The 26,215-nt window shown below is 40.3% G+C and overlaps 1 protein-coding gene across 1 annotated transcript in view; it reads right to left on the bottom strand.

Moving 5' to 3' along the window:
* TACR1 (tachykinin receptor 1) overlaps nucleotides 1-26,215 on the bottom strand; it is a 127,855-nt gene that overhangs the window by 38,477 nt on the left and 63,163 nt on the right. Inside the window, exon 2 of the mRNA XM_036334011.1 lies at nucleotides 20,730-20,924. Coding sequence (XP_036189904.1) covers nucleotides 20,730-20,924 — 195 coding nt within the window. The remainder of the gene's footprint in view (nucleotides 1-20,729; nucleotides 20,925-26,215) is intronic.

Genomic DNA, 26,215 nt, shown 5'->3' with positions numbered 1-26,215 from the left:
ATGAAGTAGCAACGAAAATAATTTTATGGTTGGGTCACAATATGAGGAACTGTATTTAAAGTGCCAGAAGGTTGAGAACCACTGGATTAGAGAGTTCTTCATGCCCCAGAGATCACACCTGCCACAATTTTATGTAGCAGGTTCATCATGACTTACCTTTTGCCTAAATGCAAGATTTTTCACCAGCAAAGTCTGCTAGCTTTTCCTTCAAGAAGCAGACTCACTTCTCACCACTTCCACTGGCAGCGTCTTGGCCCAAGTCACTGCCATCTTTTCCCAGAATTCCTGCCAGCGCTTCCCTGCTTCTGCCTTTGCTTCCCTATTTTAATACTGCATCCCAAGTGCTGGTGTCACAGTGTAATTCAACCATGACACTTCTCTGCCTAAGATCCGACAATGGAAGGGATTCTTGCCATTTGAGACAACATGGATGGATCTTGAGGACATTATCCTTGGTTAAATGTCAGACAGAGAAAGACAAATACTGTATGAATACATTTCACTTACATATGAAATCTTAAAAAATGGAACTCATAGAAACAGAGTATAAATGGTGTGTGCCAGAGGTGGGCACAGGGGTGGGGAAATGGGTAAAGATGGTCACAAGGTACAAACTTCCAGTTATGAAATAAATAAATCATGGAGATGCAAAGCACAACATGTTGACTATAGTTAAAAATGCCATATTGTTTATTTAAATGTTGCCAGCTAATTTGGAAGTTGCTGAAAGTCAGTCCTAAAAGTTCTCATCACAAGAAACATTTTTGTAACCGTCTGAGGTGATAGATGTTAACTAAACTTAGGTGGCTGTCATTTTGCAATATATGCATTTATCAAAGCATTATGTTGTACACCTGAAACTCGTACAATGTTTTATGTCAATTATATCTCAATATTTGGGAGGAAAAAATCCGTTAATGAATTATTCAGAAGGAAGATGAAGTCCATGTAGTTGCCCTCTCCAACCTTATTTCTTTTTTGTTTTTTAATTAAGGAGCTTAATTAAAGAGTTTGGATATCTTATTAATTAAGAGGAAAAATAAAAGTCATTCAAGTAAGTTAGAAGTAGGTTTTCTTTTACCTACTAATTTTTATACAGAAAATTGCCAATTTAGTTCTAAGTTGACATACAACGCTATATTAGTCTCATATGTACAACAGAGTGATTAGATATTTATGTACCTTATGAAGTAATCACCTCGGTAAGCCTAGTACCCATCTGATACCATATATAGTTATTACAATATTACTGACTCTGTCCCCTATGCTGAACTATACATCCCCATGATTGCTTTTATAACAGGCAATTTGTATTTCTTATTTTCTTTACCTTTTTCACCGGCCCCTCCAGCCCCCCTTCCATCTCCCAACCTGGTCTTGTACTACTTCCCCTTTGCTCATTCCACTCTGGCAACACCGGCTTCCTTCTGGTTCTTTGAATGAGCTAAGAATGTCCCTGCCTCTGCACTTTGCATTTGCTGTTTCTTCTACCTGGAATGCCACCTTCAATGTGCACACAGGTCGCCCTCATCTCCTCCAGGATTCTCCTTACAAGACCACATCAAGGTGTGGACTCTGCGTCTTTGCCCTAAACTTTCATTTGGCTCCCTCTGGCTTTCCTCTTTGAAAACAGCAAGGCATGGCATCCAGCTTACTTACGGTGAAACTGGCTGGTTGAGACCCTCTTTAAAAACCATTGCTGGGCAAGGGCAGGGGCAGGCTAAAAGGAGTCAATGGGGGCAAAGGGGACATATGTAATACTTTCAATAATAAAGATTTTTTTTTAAGCCTACAGCACCCGGTATTCCCAGGTGAATAAAGATCTTTTTTTTTTTTAAAAAGATAATTTCTCCTGTTCAAAAACACCTGACCAACTAGGAGAGACCACAGGTACTAGGGCAATGTTTTCAAACTTTGAAAATATAAGTGGAGTCCTTTCATCAAATGGAATCATATGTAGAGATCTTCTTTAGCAAGCTTTAGGGGAATGAAATGTTAACCACGTGAGCACATTGCTGGGGGCAGAAGTTATCATTGCCTTAGCTGACAGATTAGAAAATCGAGGCCAAGAGAGGTTAAATTCTTTTTTTGCTTGTTTGTTTGTTTTGTTAATCCTCACCTAAGGATATTTTTTCCATCAATTTTTAGAGAAAGAGTGGAAAAAGTAGATAGAGATGATATATATATATATATATATATATATAGAGAGAGAGAGAGAGAGAGAGAGAGAGAGATTATATATATATATATATATATATATATATATATATATAGAGAGAGAGAGAGAGAGAGAGAGAGAGAGAGAGAGAGAGAGAGAGAGAAACATTGATGTGATTAATCCGTTGCCTCCTGCACGGGTCCCCATGGAGCCCACAATTCTTCCGTGCATGGGCCAATGCTCTAACCACTGAGAAACAGTAGCCAGGGCGAGAGGTTAAATTCTTAATGTGGAAGCTGGAAGCAGAAAAGAGGAAGTGGGAGTAGAGACTTGGTTTTGTCACCACCACCAATTCATATTTTCCCCCACTCCCACAGTGCATAAGGAGGGTTTTATGAATACTAAAAAAACACGCTTCTGAAAAGTACAGGAGTTACTTGGCATAGAATGCACCAAATATGGCAGCTTATTACCATCGTCATCTTCATCAAAATCATCATCATCACCATTCATCTAATTGTCTATATTGCTTTGTTTTGTCCAAGTGAACAGTGTGAGAATTTATCCACTGCATTTGTTAAAATGAATGTACTCCCCACCACCTTCAGGCCTGCTCAAAGGTCACTTCTCAGTGACATGAGCATCCTACAGCAAAGTGCAACCTAATCTTTTTCTCCTACTTGACCCCTCCCTCATTCCACTCTGTGGTTTTTTTGTTTGTTTGTTCGTTTTTTGCATACCGCTTTTCACTTTCTACCATGCTATATAATTTACCTATTTATTGTTTATCTGTTGTTTGTTCTTTGTCCCCTTCTGCTAGAATGTAAGTTCGGCATGGGCATTTTCTCTGTCCATTGCATTCTAGTCTCCCTTCAGGTTCCATCAACTCCCAACCTTCTTTCTTGGTTCTGGTTTGCACTGATTCTGCCTCCTCCTGATGGCTCATGGAGCACATTGGTTTATCCCACACATTTCAGTGATTGATATAATCCTTTCTGTAGCCCTCTATTTCTTATGTGCTCAGTGGTGGAAAAATAATTTCCCATTGGGCTTCCACTTCTAACTCTGCCATAACTCAATGGTGACCTTGGGAAATTACTCAACCACTCTAGACCTCACTTTTTTTTCATTTTACAATAGGAGCTGAGTTAGATGGTATTCAAGTCCTCCCCAGATTTCACATTCTCAGAGACCACAAGCAGTTTGATTGCAGAGTCCATGTCCAATAACTACAATGACTATTACCATTTAAGCTGCCTGATAGCTCCTTCAACTACAAGATTTCCCATCCTCTTAATAATGCTATAAAGGAGGCACTACAATTTACAGATGAGGAAACTAATACTCGGAACTGTACAAAAATTTTTGTTTAAGTGGCTCTGAGGGAGACAGGACTCTTCTATCTTGAGTCTAACTTCAAAGCCTGCGCCCCTTTCCCCCTTCTCAACTGTCTCTTGTCTCATATTTCTTTTATATTAGTCTGGGCTATGAGTGACAGATAAGTGGTGATCTGGTCTTTGAAATGAATTCCAAAACTAGAGAAGAGAAATACAGTTGCATTTTCTTGCTTGGCTGTGATACCTGATTGTTGTGTGGACTGGTCTGGATGCTCTTGGGGGCTCCTTGTTACTGTTTCTTGGGCAGAAGACAGTCACATGGGGAAGAAGTTATTCTTCCACTCGCTAATGTATGACTGTGGGCAGGTTACATACATCCTACAAGCCTCAGTTTACAAATTATTTTCTTCCATTAAATAAGAATTGTAATACCTGCCTCCTAAGTTTGTTAAGAGAAATTTAAGTGAGGAAATGAGTGTCACATAAGTGTGTGGGTTTTAAAATATTTAATTGTAGTAAAATACACATAACACTTACTGTCTTAACCATTTTTAAATGTACAGCTCAGTGGTATTAAATAAATTCATTCTGTTATGCAACCATCACCACCATCCATCTCCAGAACTCTTTTCATCTTGCAAAACTGAAACTCTGGGGATGGTGTTTGTTTTTGTTCCAAGTCAACCTGGACACAAAACTCAGCACACCTTCCAGTTCTCACAAATGAAAACACACACACACACACACACACACACACACACACACACACACACACATTAATGATTAGCAAGACCTCCCTGATAATCTTGCAGGTTGATACCACCAGCTTTAATCTCTAAACTCATGTTGCCCACTCAGTATGATATTTAGAAAACAACATCTCTGATAATTAACAGGATTCATTTTCTTTGGGCAGTTATTAGGGTTACAAATAATGAAAATTATTTTCCTTGTATATTGTTATCGTCATCTTCATAAAAAACTACTGTTGGACCCTGGCTGGTTGATTCAGTTGGTTGAAGTGTCATCCCATACACCAAAATTTTGCAGGTTTGATTCCAGGTCAGGGCACGTACCTAGGTTGTGGGTTTGACCCCAGTCAAGGTATATATGGAAGGCAACCGATCAATGTTTCTCTGTCTCACTCTCTGTCTCTCTCTCTGTCTCTGTCTCTCTCTCTGTCTCTGTCTCTCCCTTCCTCGATCTCTAAAATCAATAAACATACCCTCAGGTGAGGATAAAAAACAACAACAGCAACAAATTATTGCTGGTAACTTAGAATAATGGTGCAGAAAGAGAGAGGTGTTAGAAACTGGGAAATAGAGACATTTTAATACAATTTTCAAAAGAGTGATAGATGATCAAAAGAATCCAGTGCTGGGTAAAGTTGCTCTGGAAGTCAGCCTCCTGGGTTCAGAAAAATCAAGCCAACTTTATCCAGCAACCAAAGCTCATCTGTCACTCCACACTGGTTGAATGTAGACTTGGAGACCCAGGACCCCACTTAATTCCCATGACCACCCACTCTGATAGCTCCTGGGTGGGGGTTAAGGGGGTCTCCAATGACCCATTGGAACTCCCTGACCTAAAGGAACAGAACCCTGCTCCCTGGGCTGACGTGGAGGGTCCTCCACAATCTGCTTCACAAGACCAGTCACGCTGGTCTTGTGATGATCCACACCATCACTGACTGTTTGACTAAACCTACTGTGTCAGTGTGATTACCTTTGTCTGGAGGTTTCTTATGAGAATTAAATGGAAATCAAATTTATCAGCAAGGGGGGAGCCTGGAAGCCTCCTGGAATTGCTGAGGAATGGAGAAATGGAGTTAAAACCACCAACTAAGAAAATTCCTGATCAAGAGACTTCAACTATTCTTTGTCGTCTACAGGCAAAGTTATTTTGTGTGTGGTAAACTAAATTCATTTCTAATACCTTAGTGAACAGTAAGTCATACCATCCATGGGAGGCATGCCAGAGACGGCATAGACTGTGTATCTGGGTGTGGGGTCCTTTACGAGAGCAAAGGAGGAAGGTGCAGAAGAAAAGATGAATTTCATTTGTATAATTTGCGACAAACTAATCCTGATTCTCTTCTGCCTTGAAGATTAACCCTCCATTTCCTCCTGCATGACTTTGCACAGAGCAGAAAAAGGATTTCCCTGAATATTGACGATTTTAGTTTGCCATCTTTGCATAGGCTCTATGCAGCAAAGATCTCACAGATCTCAGGAGTTAGAGGATGGGCAATGAAAGGAACTGGATTTGTCAATGACAGTTGTAGGCTTTGCTCTCTAAGCTAGATTTTCTCCATCATTAAGCTTGGAGCAGAATGAATCTGATCTACTGTTAATCCCCCTGTGGAATTCTCAACAAACTCAAGACTGTGCTGGTTAGTAGCACTGGAAAAAGGGCTGTGGGACTGGCATCAGAGACCAAAGGCCCTCATACCTGTGAAGCCAGACAGGAGTCTGAAGCCACTTGGTTGTCCACCTGGAGCATCTGGAGCATCTGTCTCTGCCTTGTGTTTGGTGGGATGCTAACTCTAAGTCTTTGTGGAGTTACGACTGACACTTCCTGTTTGGTTTATAACACCTCAGCAACTTACCACAGGCTATGGGGCAGATAGTAATTTACAAATAAGAGTTTAAAAAAATCAATGTTATTTGGCATTTTAATTGGGAAAAAATGCATGACTGTCCTTTTTTAAATTGGATTTACCTGTGAAATAAGAAGACGAGGGCTAAGAGTTTTGTCTTAGAATCCTGGGACATTAGTAATGATCCAGTTCAAAGCTCTCGCCTTCTGTAGATGAAAAACAAGCCCACAGAAAGTCAGTGACTTAGGTTATACAGTATAGAGGCAACGCCAGGACTAGAACCCAGGTCTTCTAACTCTAGGCAATCGTGCTCACTATGACACTGTGTTTTCATGGCTAAAACATGTGCAGAAAGCACTGGATGCAAATAGCTCCTTAAAGCATATTTATGATCGATAATGACATTGCTGTTAGTGTTGATTTACTTACAGGGTGCTAGTTTTCCAAATGGAAGAAATAAAGTTGAAAATAAGAGAGTTAAAGCATTGTTCCAGGTCCAAACTAAGTATTCCATATACTCTTTAGATGAAAATAAAAATAAGTAGGCTATAATATTTATTTGGGTAAAATAGTAAGACAACTGAACCAAAGCATTTCCTTAATTTTTCTCTTAGGTATGACATTGCCCATCACCAGGAAAGGTATTCACTAATAACTAGAGGCCACAGTGATCTCTGACATCTCCCTGAGTGGCAGCTGACTTCTTAAAGTAAACATTTACAGTGTGTCAAGTCTGTAGCTTGTGACTTCTAGTCCCTTCTTTGGGGAGGGACTCCCAGCCCATCCCACCCTGGCCATGAATCATCCCTTTGTCTAGTATATACACACTGTAAACACTATCCTCCTGTTACTCACTTACTAGTGTCTCACTTAACAGACCGACTGTCATGGTGTCACAGTGTTTATGTTCAGGCAACCCTTATTTTACTTAATAATGGCTCCAAAGCTCAAGCGTTGCAACGCTGGCAATTTGGATATGACAAAGAGAAGCCATAAAATGTATGAATATATAGGAAAAATCATAATATTTATGGGGTTTGGTGCTATCTGTGGTTTCAGGCATCCACTGGGGGTCTTGGAACATCCCCCCAGGGATAGGGAGGACTTCTGTAATCAGGCCGAGGACGACTTGATTATCCTTTGAGGATAATTTAGAAAAAAGAAAACAAGTTGACAATAAAGATAACTATTATAGGGATAGAAGTGAGATTCTCAGGGATCCTAGCTACTAATAAAAATATTTTTTGATCACATTCCAACCTCAGGTGAGACTTGTTGATCTAGACCAGTGATGGCGAACCTTTTGAGCTCGGCGTGTCAGCATTTTGAAAAACCCTAACTTAGCTCTGGTGCCGTGTCACATATAGAAATTTTTTGATATTTGCAACCATAGTAAAACAAAGATGTATATTTTTGATATTTATTTTATATATTTAAATGCCATTTAACAAAGAAATATCAACCAAAAAAGTGAGTTCGCGTGTCACCTCTGACACGCATGTCATAGGTTCGCCATCACTGATCTAGACCATTCTGTACAGGTAAGAACAGAGCCTAGTTTTAAAGGTGCCTAGAGGAGATGTCTTGATTTAAACTATGTTTATGTCTTTGTTATAAGATACTGGAGGCTAGTGATAGAAGTAACTGAAGTTTGAAGGGCTTGGGGAATAATTTCAAAAAGGAATAGGAACAAACAGAGCCTGGAAATGATCCCTATTGGAAGAGACAATTTAGGAAAAATAAAGAAGCACTGAAGATGAAACTGTAGTGTCTGCCTGTCTTTAAACAGTTAGGATCATGTCTCTCTTAGTTACCAGTAACAGAAACTCAACTCTAAAGAGCAAAAAAGTAGTGTTTTTTGTTTTGTTTTTAACATAAAGAAGAGACCAAGAATGAGAGCTTTGGGGACAGCTGCATCCGGAAACTCAGAAAATGGCTGAGCTTTGCCTTTTTTTGTCTTTCAGCTTTGTTTTTCTCTTTGGGTTAGCTTCATTCTCAAGAAGAAAAACTATTTTTTGAAAGAAATCAGAATGATAGAGATGAAGCAATAAACAAAAATGCTGCATCTTTTTTTTTTTTTAACGAGTTTTTGCAGCAATGGTGCTGCAAGATCTATCATATTTGTTATACTAATGAAATAAAACAACGTAAGAATTAGTGGCTGTCAGCATGTGTGGGATGATTACTATGTACCAGGAACTATGCTAAGGGTTTGGCATGCACTATTTCATCTAATTCTCACAACAGCTCAGGATGTAGGTACTAGTATTATCCCCAATTTTCAGATGAGAAGAGTGAGGCTCAGAAGAGTGGTAAAGTGCTGTTCCCAAAGTCACATGGCTGGAGAATGGTAGCCCTACTGTGGGTTACTTGGAGAGTGATTCACAGTGGGCAAATCATCATCATTCTGGAACTGGAACTGAGAAATCAATGCCAGGATCTCTTCAGCAATTGAAAGGCATATGATGGAAGCAGTGAAGAGCAGATCATCTCTGATCTTCCAATTTCATCAGAAATGCTTGAGAATTCACCCAGAAACCAGGAAAAAGATGAAGGAAATAGCAAAGATGAGTAACACAGTAAGGGCACGGAAAGCAGACTTGAGGAAAACAAATTTTTACATAGCATTAACTCAGAAAAACAGAGCATGGAGGGCAGGTAATTAAGAAAAATGTTAGAGATGATCACAAATTATCTAAGATGGAAAAAGTCAGGTGGCTTCAGATTTCTTCATAAAACAAATGCTGAAAGACCACAGGACAATGGGTAAATAATTTAGAGAGAAAATGACCCTGGTCTAATAACTATACAATTAGCCAAACTACTTTTTAGGTGCTAAAATATTCATTTTCACTTTGTCTTTTTTTTCCCTCCAGTGATTTTTTTTCCAAGGTTAATATTTTTATTCTAGAAGTGGGTGCCTTACATTACTGAATTTTAAAATGTAGTGCCGGTAATAATTTATATCCAGTTTGAAGAAGCTTAAATTGCAGATAAGCAAAAAAATTTCAAATGATCTGTAATTCTACTCCCAAAGTAAGTACACTGAGCATTAACCTTTGCTGCATATCTTTTCAGGCTTTCCCCCATAACCTGTAAATAAATGTATACAATTTACAAAACACATAAATGGTACTGTACTATACATATTATCTTTTGTTGTTTTTGTTAATCCTCACCAGAGGATTTTTAGAGAGAGTGGAAGGGAGAGAGAGGATGAGTGTGAGAGAGAGAGATAGAGAGAGAGAGTGAGAGAGAGGAACATTGATGTGAGACACATTGATTGGTTGCTTCCCACATACACCCCAACCAGGCTAGGAATTGAACCTGCCACCCAAATACATGCCCTTGATTGGAATCGAACCTTCAACCCTTTAGTCTACAGGTCGGCGCTCTATCCACTGAGCCAATCTGGCAAGGCTATACATATTTACTTTTGTAGCCCATTTTACTTACTCATCAGAATATCATGAATATATTTTTATGTTAATTAACATGCTTGTGCAATGTTATTTCTAATAACTGCATAGTTTTTCTTTGTGTGGAGAATTCACCACTGATTTATTAGTCTAGTATGATTGGGCATTTGGTTTTGATTCTACAACCTTATAAACAATGTTGACATGAATGTCTTGAATATACAGTCTAGCTCTTATAACTTTATAAGAGTACTAGAGGCCCGGTGCATGAAAATTCATGCCCTGTGGGGGAGGGGGTCCCTCAGCCTGGCCTGCCCCCTCTCACAGTCTGGGAGCCCTCAGGGGATGTCCTACTGATCACTTAGGCCTGCTGCCCCAAGGAGCAGGTCTAAGCTACAGTCTGGCCACCCTCTGCCGGAGGTGACTAGGCTGATCAGGGGAAGGTGCCACCCCTATCACCCCGCTGCTGCTGCCACTGCCGGCCACCACAACTGCGAGGCCTGAACCCACAGCTGCCTGAGCCCTGGGCCTTGCAGCCGCTGGGGTTCACAGCCACCAGGGGCTCATGGCTGCCTGAGCCTAGGGCCTCGCAGCCACTGTGGCTTTGTCCGATGGATGTCCAGATGGACGTCCGGAAGACGTCTGATCTAATTAGCATATTACCCTTTTATTAGTATAGATAATTGCTGATTCAAATCAAATGTATGATTAAAAACTTTGATAAGTATTGTTGAGCTATCCTCCTGAAAACAGGCCCACCTTCATCATAACCTTATTAATATCATATTTATTAAGCTTAACCTGGACCAGTCAGGTAAAGAGAAAATTGTATCCACTGTTGAATACAGTTTTTCATATTCTTTTATGAGCTGTTAGTTTTTTTTATCCTTCCCTTATTCTTATTGACTAGAGGCCCAATGCATGAAATTCATGCAAGAGTAGGCCTTCCTTCCCCCAGCTGCCAGCACCAGCTTCCCTCTGGCACCTGGGATCCGGCTTCCCTCTGGCTGCTGGCAGGCACTGAGGACCCAGGCTTTGTCCAGAAGGTCATCCGGAAGGGTGTCCAGTCTAATTAGCATATTATGCTTTTATTATTATAGATTAGTTAGAGCTTCTCTATGTTAATTGAGTTAATGATTTGTCTCATACATTGCATTTTTTCTCAATTTGTCATTTGCAGAACTTCCTCATGGAGTTTCCTGATAAAATAATTTAACAAATATATCTATAGCCATATCTGTATTCAAAATCAGCAACGTCTTTTATTCTGGTTTTGCTTTGGATCTTATGATTCGAAAGCCTTTACTTTATCATAATTTATTTGGAATTTATACTGATTTTAATTGTGGGAAAGGAATACAACTTCATGATTATCCCAGAGTTCCCCAGAATATGTTTTATTACAATATTTCTGTGGGATCTTAACAAGGGTTAATTAAAAGAAGATTCTATGATCAAGTAAGCTTGGGAAACACAAAGTTTAAGAAAAAACGTCAGATTTTTCTTTACTGCAAAACTTATCAGTGTGGGGCATATTCATTGCTATATAATTTGAAAAGCTAAATACTAGGAGCCGTCTGAATATACAGTAATGTCATGCCAACACAATAAATTATTTTTCCCATACAAAGGAATACTATGTAGCTGTAAAGAAAAACAACAAACAAGAATACTGGCTATCTGCTGATAGGAAAGGATATCTGGTATAAATTGTTAATGGAAGAAAGCAAGAAAAAGATGTATTATATATTTTGTGTTAAGAAAGAACAATAGAATTATATATTTAAACTTTTAAAGATAAGCATAAGTAAACAACAGTGGTCAGAGGGAGAAATATTTTCTTAATTACCTTTTTATACTTCCTGGTTTGTGTACCATGTGAATATATTACCTATAAAAGCAAGTAAAAATATCTATTTTTTTTTTTTTTATAATGGAAAGCACCTCAAAGGCTTCAATATACTAATATATATTGTGATTCTTCAAGTTAGGGTAGTGGTTGGTTATGCGGTGATTTATAAAGTTATTTGAGCCCTAGCCAGTTTGGCTCAGTGATAGAGCATCGGCCCAGGGACTGAAGGGTCCCGGGTTCAATTCCGGTCAAGGGCATATACCTTGGTCACAAGTTTCCCTACCCTGGTCAGGGTGTGTGCAGGAGGCAACCAATCAATGTGACACATCAATGTTTCTCTCTGTCTCTCCCTCTCCCTTCCATTCTCTCTAAAAATCAATGGAGAAAATCCTTGGGTGAAGATTAACACCCCTTCTCCCCCCAAAATAAATAAAGTTATTTGAGTAAAGAATCCTACAGAATTTTGGGTTATCAGGTTTCTGAAAAAGTTATAAAGTAATATTTATAGATTATAGATTTGACATGTTATTTGTAGCATATACTAAATACAAAATATTATAGTCTTGTGTGTGTGTGTGTGTGTGTGTGTGTGTGTGTGTGTGTTCTATTCTGTTTTTTAATGACCAATCCTAACCCCAGTCCTGAGTATTTTAATGTTTGGAAGAGCAAGTCACTTCTTACCATCCTTTTTCATTATTTTTGCTCATAACAAAATTAATCCTTCTTGTTCAATCTTTTCTTGAGCTATTTTTATCCACATGTTCTTTCCAATGATTTTCTTCATCAACCACCTAAACATATTTGTGGGAACAGTTTGAGAAAAACTGATAGCTTCATGGAATTATGTAAAGATAGAAGGGAGACTGCTTTATACCTTCAGATATTTTCCAGGTTTTGAATCATGTGAAATATATTTCTCAAATATTCTCTTATGACATTCAATAACGTCTAAAATAGCATAATGCTTTTCATTTTCTTCATGTAATTCCTGACTATTTCTTAATTATTCTGCTTTTATTTTGTTTCTGTTGTCAAGGAGATCCATTATTCATTTGATTTTCTTAAGGATTACTGCTGATATAAGCTATATTTTTTTCTTTAGTAGATATGACATTTTAACAAATTTATTTTGGGCATTTATTGAGATGAATATGTAATGTTTCCCTTTGACTAATTAATTTGATGAAATGTAATAACAGATCTCCTGATAACTTACTAACCGTATTAGCCAGAAAAAGTCATGCGTAAAAACAAAGCATTGCTATTTTAGTACAATTTTGAATATTTTTGCTGCATCTTTTAATTATGATGTTTGCATCTCTATTTGTAAATGGAATTAACTGGCTTGAAAATGTGCTTTTGGAGGTCTTTTGTCAGCTTTTTACATTTAGGTCATGCCTAATGTGTCTAATAAATTACTGAGTTCTCCGTATGGTTCTGAACACTTGAAGAGCTAATAGGGCATTTGAAAGAATTTCTCTGAACAAATTTTGATCCCAATGCCTTTAATAAATGAAATCCGTGAGCAGTATTTGCATTTCTCCCCCCTCCAATTGCATAAATGAGTTATTTACAGTTTTGTGGAGAAGCATCCATTTGATCTTACTATTATGCTCTTGGCTCGGTTGTGCTTTCTCTCTTTTTAAGTCGAAGGGCAGCTGCCTCTGGAAGTTGATCATAGCCCAAAGGAATCCCTAGTTGGGTGGTCCCGTCTGTCTCAGGCTTATACTTTCACCTCCTAATTAGGAAGTTCTAGTAAGTATCGCTCTTGACAGTCATTGGTGGCTGCCTCCTCTTCAGCTCTATCTTTACAATCTATACTAATAAAAGCCTAGGTGACGGTCACACCCTCATGTCATCACAAGATGGCTGCCCCCAGGTTGTCGCAAGATGGCCACCACAAGATGGCCACTCCCATGGTGTCACAAGATGGCCACCCCCACATCATCACAAGATGGCTGCCACAAGGTGGCCATCACAAGATGGCTGGCAGGGGAGGGCAGTTGTGGGCAATCAGTCTGGCAGGGAGGACAGTTGGGGGCGATTGGGCAGGCAGAGGAGTGGTTAGGGGGTGATTAGGCAGGCAGGCAGGCAAGCAGTTAGGAGCCAGCAGTCCTGGATTGTGAGAGGGATGTCCGACTGCCAGTTTAGGGCCTATCCCAAACCGGCAGTCGGACATCTCCAGAGAGGTTCCAGATTGGAGAGGGTGCAGGCTGGACTGAGCGACACACGCCCAGTGCACAAATTTTGTGCACTGGGCCTCTAGTATCTATCATAGATGGAGTGAAATTTCTGGCAATTGTATGGCAACCTTCTTAGTTCCTGCATTAATATAGGCTTTCCTTTCCTTTTTCCTCTTCCTCCTCTCCTCCCCCTCTGGCTCCTCCTCTTTTCACTTTGTTCTCTCTCTTTTGGGGAGTTGGGTTAAGGGCTTGTTTTATGCCACCATCTTTCCCTGAAGTATCAACAGCACTTTTTATTCTTGTTTTAACTGTTTTTCACCAACAGTAATGACAGTACTAGGGAGCCCTGAGCTATACCTATAAAAGCAGTGGGTGTCAGGGGAGATTAATTACAATAGCTAGCATAATCAATCCCAGTAACACAAATATACTGACACCCCCTTGGCTAAGGCCTGGGGCAGCTTGGCAAAGAATCCAGGCTTCTTTTTTCCATTTGTGAAAGAATCAAGAACATGGAAAATTTGAGAAGTAACACTAAGGGTACATTTTCTAACATTTCCCTTTTCCCTATTACTCTCTGTCAGCCAATTTTCAATTTTCATTAGTACTAATAAAAGTAAAGACTGTGTATAAGTGAAATATTTCAGCTAATTCCTGATGGTGGGTCCTAACATATGAAAGACAAAAATGCCATAATAGTGACAATGGCATGTTTTTATAGTTTTCGGGTATAACTGGTGCTTATAGAGGATTATATTAGAGTTAATACATCCACATTCATGTCCACGTCCACACAGCTTCCAGGTAATTAGAGTCGTGAATGATCCTGTTCTCTGACATAAACCCCTTTCCCAGTATATTGGTAATATTTGCAATTCAACACAGACATGTCTTACTTCATGCTGAAACCCACCACAATGTTAATTAACAGAAAATGACATATGACCAATATTAATAAATGAATCAGGGAAGCTGAAATTCCTCAGGCTGTTTAAGTCTCATTCTTTTGGATGCCTTTCTCATTTTTCACTCTCATGACAGCCTTTTTCTTGGCCTTGGTGGTGGGCCCTCTGATAAAGAAAAATGTTGGTTCATTCATCTTTCTTGTCCTCAGGGGTTGCCCTGCCTTCTGGGACCACTGCAGCCTAGGAGCCTGTATAGCATCCTTAAGAGTGGGCTTGACTAGGAATCATTTTGAAAGCTACTACACACTCCTCCTAGTTTTTCTTTAATTTTTCAATGGCAGTTCACATTCAATATTATTCTATATTAGTTTCAGATATACAGCATAGCGGTTAGAAAAATATGTACTTTATAGAGTGGCCCCCTGATGTTTCAAGTACCCACCTAGCCCCATCCGCAGTTATCACAATATTATTGAGTATATTTCCTATTCTGAAATCTACATCTCTGTGACTATTCTGTAACTGCCAATTTGTATTTCTTAATCCCTTCACCTTTTTCACTCAGCACCCCCAGCGTTTGAATGTAGATGTATTAACTCTAATATAATGCTCTATAAGAACCACTTATACCCCAAAACGATAAAAATATGCCATTGTCACTATTAGGGCATTTTTGTCTTTTGTATGTTAGGACCCATCATCAACAACTGTCAGTCTGTTCTCTATGAGTTTGTTTCTATTTCGCTTGTTTCTTTTGTTCTCTAGAGTCTACATATAAATGAAATCATATGGTATTTGTCTTTATCTGAGCTATCTATCTTAGCATAATCCCCTAGTTCCGTCCATGCTGTCACAAACGGCAAGATTTCATTCATTTTTAAATTTTTTTATGGCTGAGTAGTATTCGATTGTGTATATGTACCAGTCATCTATTTTATCTAGTCATCTATTGATGGGCCCGTCGGTTGTTTGGGAATGCAAATTGGTGCAACCACCATGAAAAACAGTGTGTAGGTTCCTTAAAAAATTAAAAATGGAATTGCTGTAGAATTCAGTAATTCTACTTCTGGGAATACATCTGGAGAAACCTGAAACAGTAATTTGAAAGACTATATGCACCCTTATGTTCATTGCAGCATTATTTAAAACAGCCAAGATAGGGAAACACTCCTCCTAGTTTTAATAGAACAGGGAGTTGCCGCATTTTGCAAGGCTAAATGTTCTTCTTTATACTTTCATCTTTCTTTTACTGTGCTTTTTCTCCACAGGGAAGAGTTACTCTTGGTTGCCCATGAAATCTTTCTTCCTCATCAATCAACTGCACATTTATAGCACTTCCTGGGCTGTGTCACAGTTTTGCAAGCGCAGCCACAGCTAAGCTGTCTGGTTGCTAATTATTGCTGGAGTAAATTACAAAATATGACAATATGGCACTAATAACAAGTTCACTTTCATGAGCTATAACATTAGCATACTTTTCTAACTGTGGGCTGCAAACATAACCAGGGCATGGCGGAGGGCACTGAACCAGTCCCCTCAGGTATCTGTGGATGTAGCGAGAAGGATCCCACTTTGAAGTGTGCTGCCTTATCTTACTAGCCAGCTAAGAGAATCCACTGAGTAGTCAACTTTCCAAGGAGAGGATTAGTTAGCAAGATTACTAGCTAAATACACATAAACATCTATGTGTATATATATTCACAAGTTGTAGAAACATGTTTGATGCCCCAGGAAATTGATTATGATATGGTAAATACATAGATTATAAGACATATAGATATAGATATAGATATAGATATAGATATAGATATAGATATAGATATAGATATAGATATAGATATATAAATGACTCTTACATTATGAAAAAATGTTCAATCCCACTCTTAATAAGATACATGCAAAAATGAACTATAATGGGCCAAAATCTAAAAGCTTGATAATATACTCTGTTGGTGAGACTGTGGAGAAATAGGGACTCTCACACATTGCTGGTGGAAATGTGAATTAGTACAATCCCATAAAGAGGGAAAATATTAAAGTTAAAATGGCATATATCTTTGACTCAGGAATTCCATTATTGGGGGTATTATGCTTCAGATAGCCTTGCATGACATATGTAAAGATTATTCATGGCAACACTGTGTAATAGCAAAAGGCTTGAGACAAACCAAAATGACTGGTTAAATAATATTGTACATTTATAAAGTGGAGCACTCTGTAGCTGAAGTAAAGACTAAAGAAACTCTTTATGAACTGATATGGAAAGATCTCTAAGCTGTATTAAACTAAATAAAAAAACCGGATCCAAAAAAATGTACATAATACGCTATCTTTTGTGTTATAAAGAGGGAAACAATCTATATTAGTATTGCTTTGCATGTATATAAAACATTTCAAAAGAAACTAAGAATAATATTTCCATGGAGATGGAATAAAATACTGGAAGGATATTCATCAAAATGTTAGAGCCTTGCCCTAACCGGTTTGGCTCAGTGGATAGAGCATCGGCCTGCAGACATGAAAGGTCCCAGGTTCGATTCCGGTCAAGGGCATGTACCTTAGTTGCGGGCACATCCCCAGTAGGGAATGTGCAGGAGGCAGCTGATCAATGTTTCTCTCTCATCAATGTTTCTAACTCTCTATCCCTTTCCCTTCCTCTCTGTAAAAATCAATAAAATAAATTTAAAAAATGTTAGTGCCTTTCATAAATAATGGGAATATGGGTGACTAAAGAAATTATAGGAATTTTCACTGCGCTCCATAATGCATAGTTTTAAGTATAATATAATGTTTTAAATGATTTTGCAAAAATACAATCCAAGTTTATCTGTAGCATTTTGTAGCCCAGAGGTACATGCTTATGAATATAGAAGCAAGGGGTGAGGGCTGTGGAGACTGTCTGGGCCTTATTCTCTGGTTAACACTGGTCACATCCCTCCTGGGAAGAGCATTTGTCTGTACCCCTGTAGGACAGTTGGGAAAATTCCAGGCGGGCTGGAGCCCAGGAGTCAGCAAGGCAAAATGCAGAGGTCAAGTAAACAGGAGAATGGCTGGGGCCCGTTCACACTGCCATATCAGAGGTAAGTACTTATGAATTATGTCATTCCAGGCAAAGCCCACAGAAGATAACTTCTTACGGAGAAGCTGTTGGGGTTGTCCCAATGAAAGCAGCTTCCTGAGAGCTTGTGAAAGCAAAATTCTTTAAATAGCATTTAATTGTAAGTGTAAAAATCATTACACATACATTTCAGAAAAAAAGCATACATCAAATTACCTGGTATAATAAATAACCTTTAAGCAAACACTCATGCTACTACCACTGAGCTCCAGAAATATAATGCCATCCCTTCGGAAGAACTTCTCAGTGTCCCTTCTTGATCACACTCTATCCCTCCCCTGAGAGAAAAATCACTGTCCTCACTTTCATGGCGACGACTTCTTTGCTTGCATTTATAGTTTTACAACCTACTTATGCACTCTTAAAGATATGCTTTCATTTTGCCTGTCTTAAAACTTTGTCTATAAGAGCCATCCACATTGCATGGAGTTATATTTTATTCATTCTATTAACTATATAGTATTCCGTTACATGCTTGTGCCACAGTTTTTTTAATCTACCCTACTGATGATGGATATTTGGACTATTTCCAGGCTGGGGCATCAAGAACAATGCTGATAAAATGAACAATATACTAGGTGTATTTGGGTGCATACACCCATGAGTTTTTCTAAGGTCATTATCCCTGAGTGAAATTGGAAGGTCCTAGGGTATAAATAGCTTCTTCCCCCGCCCCCCTCCCCCTAGATACTACAAAACGTTTTCCAATGTGGTTTTATCAATATACACTTCTCTTAGCAGTCTACAAAGTTCTCACTGCCCCTCATCATCACCAAAAGTTCTAAATGCTTAGTTCAGTCGGGCTTTTTAGCATTTGCTAGTCTAGTAGGTGTGCAGTAAGATCGCATGGTTTTAATTTGCATTTTACCAGTGATGAATGAAGTTGTATGCCTCCCCATATGTTAATTGGTCATTTGGATATTTCCTTTTGTGAAGCAGATGTTCAAAACTTTTGCCTGTTCTTTTATTGGATTGCCTTCTTTTAATACTGCTTAATTTAATCCATGTATTAATAAAGAGTCTAAATGATGAATAATCAGGGTTGGAGGCTCACCACGCAGCCAGAGAGGGCAAATGCAGCAACTTACGATTTTTTTAGAAAATACCTCTTTATATAATTACCTGGCCCAAATTATTAATTGGATGATTTTGGCCTAAGCATCTGCCCACCACCCTGTCTGCTGCCAGTCATCTTCTCATGCACCCAGGTCAATGTATAATGCCAACAACAATAATTCACATTCACCAGATTCTTACCAGGTGCCTGGTGCTGGGCAAAGCATGTATCTTATTTGTCTCTCTCTACCTCTGTTAGGCTTAGAGGCTTAAATAACCACTATGACTCACTAGAGACTGAAATGGCTGAAAGTTGATCCCCCATCTAACTACTTATACTCGTTATTATCCTGCCTCAAAACAAAGTTTCCTTCTGGTTCCAAATTCAGGATTGACCTCTACTGTGGGGACAGCAATCATTTCTAACAGAAGAGAATATAACCAAGTACTTAGTTTCAAGCTGGAAAAATTTAAATTCCTTAAAATTATAACATAATGATTATGAAGGGTACTGACATACAGAAAGTAGGTTTACCTGAAGCTTCTTATGTCCTTGACTTATGTTTGCATCACAACCCATATGTGAATGGCAAATACGGATTCTTTCAATGTACTGCTGCATTCATAAACATTGTATTCATCTCGAAAAGGTAAAATCACATGTCCTAATCCGGACTTACGTTTTAGGATAAAAACCATGAAATAAACAATGATAGCAAACCTACCCACACATGCAGCAGCCGCAGCAGCGACCCTACACTCTCCGAGCAAGGAAAAGGACAGCCCAGCACGTTGAGTTGGGTCTCAAGGGGGCTTTCTACTCATTAACAAGCATACCACAGCAAAAAGTTCAAAGCAAAACACTGATTTCTTGGACAAGCCCCCCAGAGATCGGTGGGAAAGTAAACTTTTATTTCCAAGTTCAACTGTGAATTTGCTGGAAGCTAAAAGAACTGTGCGTATTTGAAACCAAACTTGTAGAAAGGTGACCCGACTTTGAAAAGACTGTGATGACTAAGAGCTGAGGTGTGACACAGAAGCATCGAACAGACTGTCGAACCTCAGAGGGAAGGCACGGGAGGGAGGCTGGGAGGGAGGAGATTAACCAGAGAACTTGTATGCATATATGCATAAGCCATGGACACAGGTAATAGCGCGGTGAAGGCCTGGGGTGGGGGGCGGGGGCGCACTAGAAGGGGTCAATGGGGGATAAAGGGGAGCATATGTAACACTTTTAACAATAAAGATTAAAAAAACAAAAACAAACTGTATTTCATGAAGTAGATGGAAGTTTTTGAAGCAGCTCATATAAGAAACTTTAATTCAGAGGGTTTCCCCCCACGTTTGAGGGAACCTTCTGGATTGATCGTGCTCCTGGGCCCTGTACAGCTTGGAAAGCTATGTTCTTTCTCCCACCAAGACCCTGCTCAGGCTTGTAGTTTTGTTTGAAAGAATAATTTTCAATGTCCCTTCTGGGCTGAGCATTGATTCCCCCCCACCCCCCCGCTGCTGGGTCGATTAAATCCCACTGTTTGCCTCACACTGTGCAAGAGGGCAGATGGCATTCTGTGACTTACAGTGGTCGGCAAACTCATTAGTCAACAGAGCCAAATATCAACAGTACAACGATTGAAATTTCTTTTGAGAGCCAAATTTTTTAAACTTAAACTATATAAGTAGGTACATTGTTATTAACTTAATTAGGGTACTCCTAAGGCTTAGGAAGAGCCACACTCAAGGGGCCAAAGAGCCACATGTGGCTCGCGAGCCGCAGTTTCCCAACCACTTCTCAGAAGTTCTGAGGCAAAGAAATGCAGGCATTGCAGGGCAGAGTCACTGAAAAAAGGCAGGAAGAATATGAAGGGCACCCAAAGGGTCTGCCAGAACAGTATCCAGGTCTTTTATTTTAATTTTCTTTCTAAGTCCAGAATAATACTTGGGACATAATAGTCCCCTGATACGGATGGACACATAGACCCACTATCAGAGTGGTATTGAAGAGTGCTTACAGATACACATTAAATCCTAACCGATAAAAGAATGTGGAAAGGAAGAAGGAACAAGAAAGGGTGAAGAGCCACCAGGGAGTCATCTCTACTCACACTTTCTCGTAAATCTTGTTGGCATATTCTGGCCACTGGATCATGCACACCACTCTGTTGGGCATGGCCATCGTGGTTGCGAAGTAGCCCTGGGGGAAGGCCAGCAGGAGAGCCAGGACCCAGATGACAAAGATGACCACCTTGGTGGCTGTTCCGGTCAGCCGGGGCTTGAGGGGATGGATGATGGCCATGTACCTGGAACAGAGAAGAAAGGACAAAGTTCTGGCTTAGTCACCAAAATACATTAGATTATGTATTGTTCCTCCCAAGGAAAACTTCCCCAAAACCCTTGACTCCTGGTGAGTTTTATAACTATTTTCTTTTAAAATTTAGATGAAATATTTCTTATCACCATTTATCTCCCCATCTCCTCTTCCACCTCCACCCCCAGTCACCACAACTATTACAACTATTTTCTGATACCTCTTTCATAGTCTATCCATAAGCATTCTGATTCTTAGGACATAAAATACTAAATCCATAAGAAAAATAAGGCAGATTTTCTATTTCAGACCCCACCAAGCAACATTCCAGGAGAGACGTTTTCATCATAGAAACGCTGAAGCTAGGGACACGCTGTCCAAGTATAGGTCAGTGGCTTACAGCGAATCAGAAGAAAACAACAACCAAGGTCATAAATGTATTCAATATAAAGACTATCTTTTTCCTTTTTGGAGAAAGGAATAATGGTGATAGAAAAGGTAGTTTTTAAAGTCCTCGAGTGGCAATTTGAAAGGCTAGCAATCCTCCATCAGCGCATACAATCCTGGAGATATCCTCATCAAGTCTTTGAACATCTAGAAGACAGTGTGTGGTAACAACCCTTTGCTTCATGAGAAGGAAGAAAATCTCCACCCGCTGAGACGGACACAGAGCCTGTGAAAGGACAGGGTCCATGAAAGCTCCTTGCAGGAAGAGGAAGGGGAAGCAAAGTGAATGATGCCTCAGGGCCTGGGGCCCTTCCTCCATCTCTCACACCTGGAACCCGGCACTCAGTGTGTGCACGCATTTGCATTTGTGTGCAGCCTCTGAGGGAAAGTGCACCTTTTAGGAATAAGAAACATTTTAATCAGCATTTCATATCACATCAATGCTGCCTCCTCCATTTAAAAAAGGCATATTCTTTTGTGTATTTTTCTTGCAAAGTGTATGGATCCATTCCTTAAAATATGCATGCATTTTGTTCAGAGTAGGAATGAGGTCTTATACTGCCTTTGGCGTTTAAACATTATCTGGTAAATCCTCAGAATGGTGCATTTGATTCTCAGACACGCAGGTGTTTCTGGCTTCCAGGGACAGGAATGGTCAATGGAGACTTAAAAAATGAGTAGACAGCAGCACAGGTGTCAGCTGCCTCCACATAATTCCACAGAATTCTTTCTCTACACTCTTTGGACTTCTAGGCTCTCAAGGCCAGAACTGGGTTATAAGTAAAGCAATTTCAATCAGTATGCACGCCCCGCATTCACACTGGGCACCTGCGGCATGCAGAACACAGCGTTTTCTTCTGGGCTCTGAGCTTCTGATTTCTCCAGGGAGAAAGGCACATAAATAATCAGCCGCAACGTGACAGTAGGATGTTCAACCTCCAGCAGTAATGTGGTAAATACCTTGAACCTTAGGGAAGCTGCAGAGGTAATCAAGCCTTGGACTGGCAGGCGGACTATTGGAGGCGAGGACAGAGGCATACGTAGCTGGATTTGGGGTGAGCCTGCCTGAGCATCTGGCTTGGAGGGCAGGGAGCCTTCAGAGCCTCCCTCCCTTCTCTGTGTTGTGATTAGATCTCGCTTCCTGTCCAGGAAGCTTGATGGCTCAGTTGTTACGAAGGCGGTCCTGAGCATCCTTTTAGCATCCTAAACTTTAGAATACCTTTCCCACATTTTCTTGCCAGGGACCTACACTTTCCTTCTCTGATCTCTACTAGTAAGAGCAATGCCACTGAAGGTTCAATGCATTAGGAGGCCTCAGGGCAGCTTTTACAGAGCCTTTCAGGAGTGCTGATAACTTCCAGGAAGGGAACTCCAGAATCTTTTCCTTCTGTCTCTTTTGGAAAGAGGGTAGATGATCTTGAAGTCAAGATAGAGTGAAATTAGATAGAGACTTGAAAAATATATTGTATTGGGGGTGAGGAGTAATTTGTAAATTTCTGGGCAAGTTTCCCTGGTTGAGTTGGTGGCTTTAGAGCCTGTGACCCAAGTGCCACCTACAGAGCATCAAAAGGGCAAAAACAACCCTCAGGATGTTGTGACTCAAGCATCGTCTGTCTTCTTTAGGTTTCTCCAAGGGGCCACAGCTACTTCCAAGGGAGGTCCTGTATATGTAGGTTTGAGGACCCCACATTCCTGGGATGGTCTCCTGAAAAGAACCCTGAGAAGTCTTGATTTCCGTCCTGGATCTGCCTCTTTCTTGCCATGTGACAGCAATAGGGGTTGTAGTGGATGGGGGAACCTCAAAGTCAGAGCCAAGAAAGGTGGACCTGTGCAAACACTGTCCTGTCTTCTTTCCAATTCAGCAAAGGGCTGGACTTGGATGGTCATGGCCAGAACCTCTGAGTATTTGCATTAAACTTGTAGGCTTGCTTATTGGATCATTTTCCAGAGGCAAGATCTTTCTTCCTCTACAAAGCTGGACACACGCCCATGAAGACGCCTTTCCTTTTCAGCACCGCCCAGGCTCCTGCTCTCACTGCGGCTGTGCATTCTCAGGCTTCTCAGGGAATTAAAGAGGATGCCCAGGGGAGAATGTGCTAATTACATTGCCCCCTTTTAATATTATCTCAAATATTTTAATCTGCTTTTAACTCAGGGTAAGTTGCTCAGTCTTAAATAAACAAACCTTAACACCCCTCCCCTTGCCCAAGCTGGCAATACACCATTCAGAATCTAATGTGACTGGGGCTTAGGGAGGATTGCATCAGTATATTGGTACTATAGCTCCGAATGGGTGGCAGAGAGCCATGTTTCATCTCTATTGCAAAAACGGCAATTTGAGAGCCCATTTCAGTTAACTCTCTGCCGGTACTTGAGTGTAGGAGCCATTTCAGTGACACATGAAAGTATTACCCACATAAAGCCAGAGAGAATAAAAAAGATTGGCTTTTAAAAATGTATATATTTTTATTGTTCAGAAACACAGCCATTTATAAAGCTCCCTCCTTTCTTTTTTTCTCTTTCTTGCAATCGTTACTTCTAGGGTTTGTGTGACATGCTTCATTCTTATTTACCCCAAAGCTAGTACTGTTTGACTACTTTGTCCACAGATGGAAGCGTATTTTTTTTTCTTTTCTACTGCCCATTTCTAGCTTGGATTCCTTTACACATTCATGTATTTGTTTGTAACCACACCGAACCATTCTCGAGTATTAGATTATAAGTTATCACTGAGCCAGTGCTGTGAAGCTCTAGGAAAATACATTCAATAAATATTTATCGACTGCATTGTGCTCATGGGACTGGAAGACAGTCAATGAAACGTCTTCCTAGTTTATGCATTCATCATCAGGCTGCCAGGGTCCGGAGGCTGTGTGGGATGTGGATTCTGTTCTCCACTTCAGCTCGTTCCCAGTCCCATGGAGGGCCATCGGCTCTGTTTTGAATTGTATCTGGTCTCCCAGCTGAAAAACTTGACATGCTGTCTTCCTCTTACATGACGATACTTTATAAAAAGAACTCTCCATGTAGTCCCCTAAATCTGGCAAAATATAAGACTGCAGGGTTTTTTGTTGTTTTTTTCAGGCAGAGTAAAACAACTTTATGGGGGAAAATAATCCAGTCTTCTGACAAGCACAATATCCTCACAGCTTCCTCCTATACTATTCCTACATCTTCCGGAGAGAGAACGTGTTTCCTCTACCTGGAGATCTGTCCTACCATTCCCTTTTCCCACAGCCATTCCCCACCACTCCAGTCCCCACCCTCCTTTACCCCAACTCACTTCTTCCTGGGTTGGTACACATTCCCTTTAAAGGACTGTATCTTCCTGGGTTTAAATGACCAGGAGTGGTGACAGCTGAGAGCCTGGCTGCTCTAGCTTAAGGGTTGACATTTTTTTTTTTTTTTGTAAAGAGCCAGATAGTGAATATTTTAAGCTGTGTGGCCCATACAGCTTCTGTCGTAGCTACTCAACTCTGCCTTTGTTGTGCTAAAGCAGCCGTAGACAAGACAACTATTGGGGATGATTGTGTGCCAATAAAATTTTATTTTCAAAAACAGGTGGTAGGCTGGGACTTGGACCCCTGGGTCATAGTTTGCTGATCCATAGTCTAACACATGGAGGACTTAAACTGAAGCTCTCTGGGGGGGGGGGGGGGGGGTGAATCTCACAGCCCAGAAGCAGTCAGTAAGGTGCACAGCCACCAGTCATAACCCAGAATCTTGCCTTTTGTCTGAGTACCTGTACAGTGGTCTTTGAGCCCAGGATGCTTTTCCTCCCATCTCCTTCTGGCTGGCTCCTACTTATTGTCTTGGCTTGGCCCAGTCATCAAGTCCTTGTGGCTGGGTTAGGTGCCCTGCCTTTACTGCTGTGAAGGTCTCTAACCTTGTGCCAACCACACTTCACTTTATTTACATATCATATCTGCCTCTTCTTTCTTCATCCTCCACAGATACCTTGAGGTTTGCAGTTGCTGTGACTTATTCCTGTCAGTATCCTTGGCCTCCCTGAGCCTAGTAAATGTAGTAAATACGGAATAGAAGCTTAATTGAATAAATAAATATACAAATTTCTTGGCACATAGCAGGGGTTCTGTAAATGGCTTTGGAATAAAAATAAATGCAGCAGGAGAAACACACACACACACACACACACACACACACACACACACACACTATAATTTTATTCCTTCTAGTCTGAATGTGTGTGAGAATAATTACTGCTCTGTGTTTTCTGTTATACAGACATCCAGGATCATCCTTCAGGAGTGACCTTACTGGACCTGAGTCATCAGAATTTCCCATGTCTTGACATTAAATCCTTGCATCAATTCTCAATCCATATCAGTTGATTAAATTCTGCATTGGCCAATATGTTGGGAACTGTGCAGAATTCAGTCTTTCTGGTGTCACCCTCTGGCTCTTCCTAGTAACAAGAGGCTACTCTGTCCTTCCCCCTCCCAGTTTCTTCCATCTCAGGGACCACACAGCCTTTCTCCCTGAGGTCAATAACATTCCATCAGTTGGGGTTTTCTCCCAGGACATTCTTTCATCTCCAAAATCTAGGCACTTTATTTGGCCAGATCACTTGAGCAGCAACTTTGTCTATTCAACTAAGCTCAAGCTCACAAAACTATAACCGGAGAGGCCCTGGGGCAGCCCACAGAGATGACCCAGCATTCACACACTACCAAGGCATTCTTGGTAATGGCAAAGCCCCTCAAGCCCTTGCTGCCATGTTATCCACAATCCTACAAGGCATGAGTTGTTGGTTTCTGCATTGCATGTGGACTCATTTAAAAAAGTGCCAGCTGACAGCAAGGGAGCAGTCAATAA

Source organism: Myotis myotis, unplaced genomic scaffold (genome assembly GCF_014108235.1).
Source record: "Myotis myotis isolate mMyoMyo1 unplaced genomic scaffold, mMyoMyo1.p scaffold_m19_p_14, whole genome shotgun sequence".
Taxonomy (NCBI): Eukaryota; Metazoa; Chordata; class Mammalia; order Chiroptera; family Vespertilionidae; genus Myotis; species Myotis myotis.
The sequence above is the reverse complement of the archived record's forward strand: the minus strand, read 5'-3'. Positions and strand labels throughout refer to the sequence as shown.